A 12422-nucleotide genomic window follows, 5' to 3' on the forward strand; every position below is an offset into this window, starting at 1 on the left:
GAAGTTATCTTCACCTTGATTTTATTGTTAGACCTTTGTACGAAGAAATGGCACACTACATCAGGGAAATAATACTGTCCTGTTTCTGATTAGATACTCTTAGGATCAGGAGACTGTAGATGCTAGAAAAGGAGAATACCCAGTAGAACTAGACTGCTGAATCAGTGCATCCCTAGAAGAACAAGATGCACACAACTTGGTTCATCTCTGCCTAAAGTCAATTGGAGTCTTTCCCTTAACTAGGAATTGGTTTTCACTCATAATATCATCTGAAGGACATTTCAGGTGAAAAATGACAATCTGCATCTTCCTTAGAAGAGCTTCTTTATATTGCTCCTTCTAATACAAAAGTTGCACTGCAAAACAGTTTTGCATTGAAATCACTTTGAATTTTATGCAGTGGAGATTTAAACTGATTGTTGCAGAAACTTATGACAGTAAGCATTTTGGTCCTTTGGCATGGTGGCCTTGCTGCTTTCCAAAAATAGAGTGTTCATACAGATGATTTATCTTCACCCACAGCTTTGCTCATGCTGTTATCTCATGTGGAACCGTAAAACACTTAAATCAGAGCAAGAGAACACCACACTACACAGAAAGAGCCCAGAAATGGGATTTAGCGAAGAGCCGACAACTTTAACATATACAGGGACTGTTTGAAATTTAGCATTGCCTGTAAGCATGAGCATCAAGCCCAGTCTGCAGCTGGTAGTGGATATCAGGGCGAAAAGCATCATCAGACTGCTTTGAGTACTGCTGAGTTGAGATGAGTTCAGAGCCCTGCCCTGAGCCTCCCTCCTATGCTCTCACAGCCTGTGGAGGAGGATGAACTGGAATGGCCAAGGGGCTTCCCTGCAGCAGTTGATGTGATCATGTCAGACTCCTGCCTAGCAGACAGCCCAAGGAAGAAAAGAGAAGAAAAGGAAAAAAAAAAAAAAAAAAGAGGGGAGAAAAAGAATGAAATAGCAATGAATTATGGCACATCGCTCACACTGTCCTCCTTCCCCAGTTGAAATCAACTCACATAACTAAGCAGAAGAACAGCTGTCTCCAGAAAGGCAAATGCATATAGCTGTCAGTTCTAACAGGTATTAAAATCATTATTATGAGCACACACATCATTATCCAGAGAGCACTTTATAAATCCAGTCCAGCAAAGACATGCAGCAGGCCAGAAGCTTCCTTGACAGTAGATTCTACTAGGAATATGATTTTTATCTAACTAGTTCACAGGATTGAGGGAATAACCATCTGCTCCTTGCTCTCCTCCCACAAGCACAAACAGAAAGAGTTTAGTGGAAGACAAGGATTATACCAAAGCTTTCTTAAGCAAGAAGCCCAGCGTCGTTTCCTCATGTTCATGCGCTTTCTGCGAAGGGTCAGCAATTGTTTAATGCAGCAGCCACTGCATTTGCTATCTGTTTACAAAGCTGAGCAGGTTGTCTCCAGATGTGTTTGACTGAGGTATAAAATTGTTTTTAGTTGCAGGAAGCAATGAATGAATCCACTGGAGCCAACAGAAAAGCACCTCTGCAGAAGACATCTGTTGCATATGTTGCAGCTGGAGTTTGCTGTCACATCATTCTGAGAGACAGGCCTGAATACAGTTTGAAGGACCTCCCTGAGCATGGTGGAAATCAGCATTCTGATTCAAGTTCTGACACTCCCACCTCCTAGAGAAAGTTAGCACCTAGCAATTTCGTTCTCTGTCTCTGTGGGCCTTGTTAGCAGGGAATCTGAGCACCTCAGGACCTTAGTGGGTTTATTTATCTTCACAGCACTTTGCTGCAATAGGTAGGAGTGGCTTCTATTCACAAATGAAGAACAGAGGCCTGAAAGCATAGATCTTCCTCTTTTATTTCTTTAGAAGTCTAAATTTGTCACTAAAGCACTCTTGATGCCCCCAAGGGTGTCATACAGTTGTTGCCCAACTTTACTGATGCCTCAGTGCCTGCCAGGGGGCATGTGCAAAGCTGCTTCAGCACTGACACAGTCCTACGGCCCAGGAGCTGCTCCCAGCTCTGCCTGGGAAAGGCCCAGAGCAGATCCTTCAGCTGAATGCTCCCTCCTTATCAGCACATCCCCATCCCATAGGTGTACTTGTAACACACCTCGGGCACATACAAGTTCACTTGGCTCTGGGCATCCATCAGTGATCCAGGCTGTGGGAGATTAGAAATCTGACGTTAGACTTGTGAGAGCCCCATGCAGAGGGTAAGACGTGTGCCATTCCCTGTCTGCCCTCCACCCACACACTTGATGACTTGCACCATTAACCAGGTTAGCCCAAGGCCTTTCCCGGTGTAGATGTCCGTGTACAAACCGTACAGCTGCTCCCCCTGTGGCTCTGCAGCCTCAGCAATTGATCTTGAAGCCAACAAGAGGTTCAGAGTCCTGTTCTGCTGGATCTGGAACAAGTCCAGCAGAAAGCCCTAACCATCACCTTCACAGATGTGTGGAGTCTTTATATCTCTGTTGTTTTTCATTGGCTGGAAAAAAGAATTTTCACCGGTTTCACAATCTAAGAGGAGAATGAAAATATGGATTACCTGTCTGACTCCTTCCCCTTGACCCCATCACAGACTGTTTTTTTGGAAGGACTGATGCATTTACTTCACTTTATTTTTAATACTTCATGTTTAATTAGCAGCAATACAATGGCCAAAGAAAAGACTCATTCCCTTTACTAATGGCTTCTGCTTAGGTATTCCACACTGGGAACAATCATTAAGTTTTTGCACTGAATGCAGCAGTCCCACCCTTTCCTGGTGGCATAAGACAGGACATGCTGTGCTATGGAGGCAGCCAGCAGTCCTGTGACAGGATGCTCTGCTACGTGCTGAAAGACACATTAAAGAGGAGTTCCTGGGGAGAAGCTCAGCTTGAAAGGGAGGTCAGAGATGCAAGGGACTAGTGGTTCTCCTGCTGGCAAGATGCATGTGCTATATACCTCCTTCCTGTTATGTTTGAAACATGGTTGCTATTTTCTAGAAAAAAGTACTGCATTTTAATTAAGTTATGCTCACTGCTCAAGTCAGTTTGATAGCAATTCCTACGAATCTAGGCCTCCACTGACATGTGAATTACTTCATTTTCATTTGCTGGAATACACCAATTAAAATCTTGCAGTGGGAAAGTTTCCTCCAAGATACAGCCTGGATGCTTCAATCAAAAACTCTGTGGCTTTGGCAATCTCAGCAATTTTGCCACAGATCACATTTAGTCACAAATTACTATGTTGAAAGTAGTTAACAGAGCCATAAGCTTCCAGAGAGAGCTTTAGAAAAAAATGTGTTTGCTGATGTGATAAACATGGCAATTAGAATTTCTACTCTCTGTTCTCGAGTTGCAGATATCTCTGTGATTTGCAACTCATCTCACTTTCAGATCTTTCCTGTATGGTGTGGCAAGCTGCACTATGCTGGACATCAAAAATCGTATGTTTAGAAGCATGCAGATGTTCTCATTGCTTCTTAGTAGTGACATCAAAGGTTATAGGCTAAATGCAGATAAAACATCTAGGTCTCAATTCAGGAAGTAACCTTCCTGACCTCAGAGACTCATTATATTTCTCATGTTATGTCAAATATCATGAATCTCAAATATTTGCAATACCAAGATTCTCATGATATGTGTCGGCTTTTGGAGATGCTTGAATTCTACAGTTCCCAGTATTTCTGCTGGGGACACATGCAGAGTCAGCAAGCAGTGGCAGTGTGGAACAGATCTGTGCTTATTTCATGCATAAGTCCCAACACAAGTCACAAACTAGGTATGTCCCTGCCTAGGTCAGTCATGAGGCCTGGTCCAACAGATGTATCAGAATGGCTCCAATCCAACAGAATCAAGAGGAGCCAATATCTAGTAGCATTGGGGTTATACCAGTCATGCAGGATATGTGAGACACAGAGGCTCAATCACTTCCCTGTCTGAGGACACATGAACGTAACTCTCCCATGAGCATGTCCTAAAAGCAAAACTTTCAGATCTTTCTGGTGGGCGTCTCTAAGTAACTCCTGCTGAAGATGTTGTGGAACATCTGAATATTCATTACAGAAGGACTTAAGAGCAATCTCATCCCCTTTCTGCATCTGATATAAGGAGCCATTGTCATTCTTTTCTTTTCTTTTTTTTTTTTCTCACTGACTGAATAGATAATTAATGAGCCCATACAAAGCTGAACAGCTTCAGTGGGACAGACTGAGCATGGCTCACTCAAAAATAGCTTACAGTCTGGTGGCTTTCAGTACTCTCCTGGGAGATATGGGTTCAAGTTCCTTCAGTGAGATGAGAGACTGAAACCTTGGTCTCTCATACCCCAAGGAAGCTATCTGAACTATTAAGGCTTTCGATGAACTGAGGCAGCATCATTTCTTCTTGTATGTGAGAAATGACCAAATTCTTTAAAGCACCTGACCTTGGGAGATTATTGGACTCTGTAACATGAATGAAAGAATGATTTTCCAGCAACTATTAGGACTCTGACTATCCCTGTCTGTACTATTCTCTACCAGCTAGTTTAGGCATGCCAGCTTTGATGAATCTCAGGTGACAGCTTTACAAGAACTTGATGACTGACTTAGGTCTGAGGATTCCACTGGAGGGCAAAGAGACGACAAATCAGGTGTTACAATTCAGAACCTAAACCCCGTTTGTGGATTCAGCTCCAATTCACTAGAAAGCCATGGAAAGACACCATCCACTAAGGAGCTCTCAAGTCACACACTTACCTTAGCTAACGGCATGATTAAGTTTCACAGAACTCAGTGGAAGGACGTCCACTGACTTCACTAGGAAGTGGTTTAATCGCCCAGTGCCCCTAACTCCACCATGGTGTTTAAACACTCAAGTCTGATAGAGCAATGATGCAGCATAGCGCTTATATGCCAAATGGAGCATAATTTATCTCAGTTCTCATAAAACTCTACTGAAAAAAGAAATGGAAGCCATTAAATAATTCAAGGGTGTCATAACCATCACAGAATCACAGAATCACAGAGTGGTTGAGGTTGGAAGGGACCTCTGGAGATCATCTAGTCCAACCCCCCTGCTCAAGCAGGGTCACCTAGAGCACATCATCCAGCATTGTGTCCAGATGGCTTTTGAATATCTCCAGAGAAGGAGACTTCACAACCTCTCTGGGCAACCTGTTCCAGGGCTCTGTCACCCTCACAGTGAAAAAGTATTTCCTCATGTTCACATGGAAGCGTCTGTGTTTCAGTTTGTGCCCGTTGCCTCGCGTCCTGTCGCTGGGCACCACTGAAAACAGTCTGGCCCCATCCTCTCGACACCCTCCCTTCAGATACTTGTACACGTTGATAAGATCTCCTCTCAGCCTTCTCTTCTCCAGGCTAAACAGGCCCAGCTCTCTCAGTCTTTCCTCATAAGAGAGATGCTCCAGTCCCCTAATCATCTTCGTAGCCCTTCGCTGGACTTGCTCCAGTAGTGCCACATCCCTCTTGTACTGGGGAGCCCAGAACTGGATGCAGTACTCCAGATGGGGCCTCACCAGGGCTGAGTAGAGGGGGAGAATCACCTCCCTCGACCTGCTGGCAACACTCTTCCTGATGCAGCCCAGGATACCATTGGCCTTCTTGGCCACAAGGGCACATTGCTGCCTCATGCTTAACTTGGTGTCCACCAGCACTCCCAGGTCCTTCTCTGCAGAGCTGCTTTCCAGCAGGTCAACCCCCAACCTGTCCTGGTGCATGGGGTTATTCCTCCCCAGGTGCAGGACCCTGCACTTGCCTTTGTTGAACTTCATGACGTTCCTCTTCGCCAACCTCTCCAGCCTGTCCAGGTCTCTCTGAATGGCAGCACAGCCCTCTGGTGTATCCGCCACTCCTCCCAGTTTTGTATCGTCAGCAAACTTGCTGAGGGTGCACTCTGTCCCTTCATCCAGGTCATTGATGAAGAAGTTGAACAAGACTGGACCCAGTACTGACCTCTGGGGGACACCGCTAGCTACAGGCCTCCAACTAGACTCTCTGCTGCTGATCACAACCCTCTGAGCTCTGCCATTCAGCCAGTTCTCAATCCACCTCACTGTCCACTCATCTAAACCACACTTCCTGAGCTTGTCTATGAGGATGCTATGGGAGACAGTGTCAAAAGCCTTGCTGAAGTCAAGGGAGACAACATCCACTGCTCTCCCCTCATCTCCCCAGCCAGTCATTCCATCAGAGAAGGCTATCAGATTGGTTAAGCATGATTTCCCCTTGGTGAAGCCATGCTGACTACTCCTGATCACCTTCTTGTCCTCCGCGTGCTTAGAGATGGCCTCCAGGATGAGCTGCTCCATCACCTTTCCAGGGATGCAGATGAGGCTGACTGGCCTGTAGTTGCCTGGGTCCTCCTTCTTGCCCCTTTTGAAGACTGGGGTGACATTGGCTTTCTTCCAGTCTTCAGGCACCTCTCCTGTTCTCCATGACCTTTCAAAGATGATGGAGAGTGGCTTAGCAATGACGTCCGCCAGCTCCCTCAGCACTCGTGGGTGCATTCCATCGGGGCCCATAGATTTGTGGGTGTCAAGTTTGCTTAAATGATCTCTAACCCGATCCTCCTCCACCAAGGGAAAGTCTTCCTTTCTCCAGACTTTCTCTCTTGCCTCCAGGGTCTGGGGTTCCTGAGGGCTGGCCTGAGCAGTAAAGACTGAAGCAAAGGCAGCATTCAGTAACTCTGCCTTCTTTGTATCCTTCGTCACCAGGGTACCCACCCCATTCAGCAGTGGGCCCACACAGTCTTCCTTCTAGTTGGGTGAATGTCTGCGAAACATGCTTACAGAACATGATACTAATTCTTGTTTTACTGAGACATCTGGTCTCTAAGAAGAAAATATAAACATATAACAAGAAGAGCTATTTCTTCTCATAGTGAATATCTTTCAATAGCAATAACAATGGGAGTACAGCATTCCACATCCAAGTAAGGAGGAATTCTGATTTCAAATCAACATGATCTTTTTAATCTCTGGTTGTCAGATGTGTGTAAGGTTAAAGATGAGATAGTAGTGGAGCAACAAAATAACTTAGGTGCCTAATTCTCAAAACTATAAAGCTTAAGAAACCAGAGCTAGCCCTACAAAGATCCCTGGATCATATCAGCTACATAACAGCTAAATGCGCCTGCTACATGGATGATCCATCATCTCTAAGCTCAGAAGTACAGTACCGTGTATGGAGTATACATTAAAGGACTATATAACCATGCAAGTTTGGGTTTTCTGAAAGCCCTGCACTGTAATAGATCTTTTTGGCCCTAAAATGAAAAGTATTATTTCAGAGGTGGGGACTTATGGGAAATCCAAGTTTAAAGAATCTGAAATAACCTATGGGTCATGTTGCAAATCACTAGGATGTTATTTTTACGACATGAAATTGGAGGTATGCGTTGCTGCACTCGACAATAGTTTGAGAGCATACAGATGTGCTTACAGGTGCAAAGTCAGCTGGGAAAGTTTTGGAGACCTGTGTAGAGCAGGGGGAGCCAGACCTCACGTAGCTTTACTCCTACTTCCTGGGGTGTTTGGAGGGATACAGATGGAGGAGTTTCCTTGAGTGAACCAGCCCCAAAACCACACCTGGGTTTTGTTTGGGAGGGGAGTGATTCACTCCAAAAGATAATCTAACTAATTCTTATGCAGTCTCGATGACCAAGTGACTGAGATCCAGCTGGGATCCACAGATCACCCCCAGGTCCTAAGGGAAATCACTGAGGGAGTTAACTTATTTGACAGTGCAGACATCCCTGTTGACTTCAGTAGGCACAGCTACAACTGTGGTGTCCACAGCCCTTGGTTCCCTCTGTGGCATATGCATAGAGCTGAATATCTCAAAATGGGATTACAAAAGCCAGCATGTGGAATGAGGAGTGATCTAATCTAGGAGCCTCCAATAGCAAGGACAGAGGTGTGTCTTCAACTCCGCCCTGCTCCAGTTTGGGCTCCTTACTCAGCACTGTGCAACAGTTCCTCCCTCCACTGCAGGTCCACAGACCGGACTATCTCTGGCAGATAAGTACCAAAGTTCTTTTTTCAAAAGCTGTGCAAGAGGTCAATGCTCTCTTTAAAAGCATGGTCACCAGGAGAGATAGCACTTCATTTCCACTCTCCACCCCCCATCCCTTGTGAAAGGTTTATGGAGTTTAGCTGCTTCAAGGCTCAGAGGTTAAGCATGCAGAAGATTTTAAGCATCTTAATTTTGGGCACCAGCCCAAGTGGTATATAGGCAATAAAAGCCTTTTGTGTTTTTTCCCCACAATACCTTATCTGCAGGTGCAGTATGCTGTTATGCATGTGTTTTATGACACAAAAATAATCGCCTACCATTTCTGATCCTAGAAAGCAGGAGACTGATAGAGAATATGGGTTCTGAGGAGTAGTCATTGAAAGAAAACTCAAAGAGATCAAAGAGATCAAAGCAACTGACAAGGTGCAGAAAATTAAGCACTGGGGTGAATTGAAGCAGACAGGAAGAAATAAGAGAACAAGATAGAAGAGCTGCAAATAAGTGTGGATGTGCATCCACACACGAGTGACTCTTCTGGGCAACACTGAGCTTGTATTTCTGCACAGGCACAACTTTCCACACACTGCAGCAGATTCAAAAAGAAACTTAGCCTTTAACCATTTTAACCAAGAAATAAAATTGCTCAAAAGATAGTAAAGTATGGTCTGAGACACAGCTTCTGGCACAAATGGGAAAATACTAAAAAGTCATTTCTGTGTTCAGGTCAGCTCCTCCTTTTAGCAAACTTTCACCTTTACACTTGCCCATCCTTAATTACTGAAGCAATTTCACAAAGCTCTGATTAAGAAGCAGGGCCCTCTTTTGTCCAACACCAGCTATATCTACATCAGCAAGTAGTGCAGCACAAGAGGAGAGGAACTGTAGAGTGAAATAGGCAGTGCTGAAAATGTGACATTTACATTACACACAATTCGGAGGTTTACTAGATTAGCCCTAGTCTGATGCTGTAGCTGGAGTACATCTAGTTTAGTTTAATGGGAAAGGAATCCAGTTTGCATTGTTTGAAAATACTCCTCTGTGTGCGTGTGTGTGTAGGGGGCCGGGAAATTCACTTCAAAAGCACACTCCTGACGAGAACTAAAACGCTAATGCAGACAGAGCCAGTAGCTGAATTCAAAACAAACAGGTCTCAATCCAGCCACCTGTCACCTCATCTGAGGCTTAGCGTGTTTCCCTGCCCCACCATCCCAGGTAGAGCACAGCGCTCATCTCCCTGGAGCAGCAGCTATTCTCCCCACCCCCAAAGGGCAGGTCTATATTTGAAATCACAGAGGCGTATAATCTGATGGAAATGGTATTCTTCGGGTTCGTAGGCAGTGCCCAGCACCCTGGTAACACTACGCTTGTTCCTTCACTCGCTGCTGTTTAGCGAATCCTCAAAACAGCGGTGTGCAGTTGGGTTTATAAATTACAAGACAACAGACAAAGGGAATAAATGAGACAAAATTAAAGGCATGACTCCCAGCTCCCACAAATTCTCTATGCAAAGTCTATTTTAACAGCATGGATTTACCAGTGCATGTGAAAATAGTAAGAATAATAAACCCACCTCGTAGACTAACTAGGCATTAATGAAAAAGCAGAATATTGTTTTGCATTCTCCAAAACCCAGAAAGAAAAATATTCCCACCAGTTCTGATAATTCCTTTCTAGAGGGAAAGAATCATAATCTTCTATATTGAAAAAGAGAGCGATCTCTTGGAGTCGGGAAGAAAAGAAATTAATAAAACTAATTATACGCTTCGCTCACAGTGGAATCTAAGGCACTAAGTCAGCCCAGGAGAGTCGGGCTCTTTGATTTCGTTCGCTTTACAACTTCCCGGTTATTGCTTGGGGCCCCGAGGAGGCAGCTCCCGGCGCCCCCGCGGGGCAGGGGGCCGCGGAGAGGGGCTGCGGGCGGCCGGGCGGGCGCTCTCCCCGCGGGCAGCGGCGCCCCTGCGCCGGGGCGCTGCGCTGCGCTGCGCATCGCCTCCCGGTGCCGTCGCGGGCGAGCTCCGGCTCCCGGATCCTACCCCCGCTGCTCAAACTGGCGGGTCGGGCTGCTTTACGGCACCGCTCCCTTAAAGGAGCAGCGGCTCGGCAGCACCCCCGTGCCTCTGTGTGTGTGTGTGTGTGTGTGTGTGCGTGTACACTACACTACGCTACACACTCCCGCAGCCAGGCGCCGCGGAGAGCCTTGCAGTCGCGGCGCCGAGAGCCCTCCCGGCCGACCTCTGCTTGCAAATCAACCTCGGAGCGGAGAGCAAAGCGCCTGGCATGTAGAAGAGAGGCAAGGGAAAAGGTGCGGGGAGGAGGAAAGGGGGGGGGGGGAAGAGGGAGGAAAAAAAAAAAAAGAGCTGCCTCTTTAAATGCTGGGGGCTGAGCGCCCGCCGGGGCGTCCGCAGCCGGATCCAGCCTCCCTCCCCTGGCCGTGCCTCTCCGGCGCTTGTTGCACAGCCCCGAGTGCCGGCAGCGCGGCGCACGGGCGCTGCTGCTGCGCGGGGAGCGCAGCGCCGCGCCGGGACCATGCGCCAGGCGCGCTCCGCGCTCAGCCCCGGCAGCCCCCCGGCCGCCGCCAGCTCTCCCTAGAGCCGCTGCCGCGCAGCCTTCCCCGCTGGGTAAGTTTGCAGCCGCCCGGGCGCCGCGGGAGGAGGAGGAGGGAAGGGGAGGGGAGGAAGAAGCAGGCACACCTGGCCGGCGGCCCGGCCGGGGAGAGCGCGCAACTCCGCCGCCCCCGACTTGTGCCCCGGGACCGGGGGCAGGAGGGGGGGCTGCGGCGCCCGGCCCTCCGCGGCCCCCGCTAAGGGGTTGGGCACGGTGCCTCCGCCGCCTGCTCCCGCACCTTCCTCCTCCTTCTCCTCTTTCCTCCTCCTCCTCCTCCCTACCGGCTAACAGGTGGCGGTGCCGCCTCACCTTCCTCCCCCTCCCTGGGCCACTGGGAGGGCGAGGATCTCCCTCCTCTCCTCTGTTGCCCCTGCACCCCCGCAGCCGCTTCGGCCCCTAGCTGCCTTTTTGGCCCTGCTCGAGAGACTCTTCCACCCCCTGGGTGTCCCCCTAGCGCCGCACTGCAGTGGGGTGCCGGAGGAGGCTCATGCACCGCCACCCCCCTGCCTCTCTGCCACCTCGCCTGCCTTCATGGCCCCGTTGTTGTTTGTTTGCCGTTGCAGCGGGCATGGGGAACCAGGTGGAGAAGCTGACCCATCTGAACTACAAGGAAGTTCCCACAGCTGACCCGACAGGTATGGACAGAGATGAGGGGCCCAGGATTGGGGTGTCCTACATCTTCTCAAATGACGATGATGAGCTGGAGCAGCAGCAGGATTCGGTGCACGATCTGGGAGGGGAGCACCCTGCCTTGCAGCCGTACGATCCCCAGCTGCACGAGGTGGAGTGCTCGGTCTATTACCGGGACGAGTGCATCTACCAGAAGAGCTTTTCTGAGGAGGATATGCTGCCAGAGGAGGGTGATGAAGGAGGTGGGGGGCACCTGAGCACCTATACACCAGAGAACCTGCTGAATAGGTGCAAACCGGGTGACTTGGTGGAGTTTGTGTGCCAGGCCCAGTATCCACACTGGGTGGTCTACGTTGGGGATTTTCAAGTCGTGCACCTGCATAGGCTGGAGGTGGTGAACAGCTTCCTGACTGACGCCAGCCAGGGTAGACGGGGCCGCATTGCCAACCAGCTGTACCGCTACAAACCTCTGAGCCCGGCCACTGTGGTGCGCAATGCCCTGGAGCAGGTGGGCTGCAAGGACCGGGACTTGAGCTGGAGAAACTCGGAGTGTTTTGCTGCCTGGTGCCGGTACGGCAAGCGGGAGTTTAAAATCGGCGGGGAGCTGCGCATAGGCAAGCAGCCCTACCGATTGCAGATCCGGCTGGGTGACAAGCGCAGCCACACGCTGGAGTTTCAGAGCCTGGAGGATCTGATTATGGAGAAGAGGAGAAATGACCAGATTGGTAGGGCTGCTGTGATTCAGGAGCTCTCCAGCCACCTGCAGGCTGCAGAGGAGGAAGAAGAAGAGGAGGAGGAAGATCATCATCCAGGTGCCCGGACTGCTGTGGAGTAGCAGCCTCAGCACCACCATGCTGCTTAGACTAGGTGATGGGGATTAAAACTGAAGGCTGCGAAATTGAGCTGTTATAAGCCCTTTGGGCCGCTTCAGTGCAGCTTCATTCCAATCACATGTGAAAGGAAGGGGGAAAGCTGATTAAGTGTCTGTGCTTTAGTGCTTAACTCCTTCAGTGCTTGATGATAAAACCACTGACTTATTTGTAGAGGATAAAACTCAGGGCGATCCTACCCCTCTCTACTCCCACCTCTTTCCCTTCCTCTCTGTCCTCTATGTGCATAGTCTTTCCATGAACTGTCTGCCAGTAGGCCTGACCCTATAGGATGCTAAATGCCTTTGATATC

General features: G+C 48.6%; 1 protein-coding gene across 1 annotated transcript; it reads left to right on the plus strand.

Moving 5' to 3' along the window:
• The first annotated feature begins 11178 nt into the window (after positions 1 to 11178).
• On the plus strand, positions 11179 to 12164 carry LRATD2 (LRAT domain containing 2). Its single transcript, XM_013956860.2, has one exon. The coding sequence runs from the start codon at positions 11179 to 11181 to the stop codon at positions 12073 to 12075; it is 897 nt and encodes a 298-aa protein (XP_013812314.1). The 3' UTR covers positions 12076 to 12164.
• Positions 12165 to 12422: the final 258 nt, after the last annotated feature.

Source organism: Apteryx mantelli, chromosome 2 (assembly GCF_036417845.1).
Source record: "Apteryx mantelli isolate bAptMan1 chromosome 2, bAptMan1.hap1, whole genome shotgun sequence".
Taxonomy (NCBI): domain Eukaryota; kingdom Metazoa; phylum Chordata; class Aves; order Apterygiformes; family Apterygidae; genus Apteryx; species Apteryx mantelli.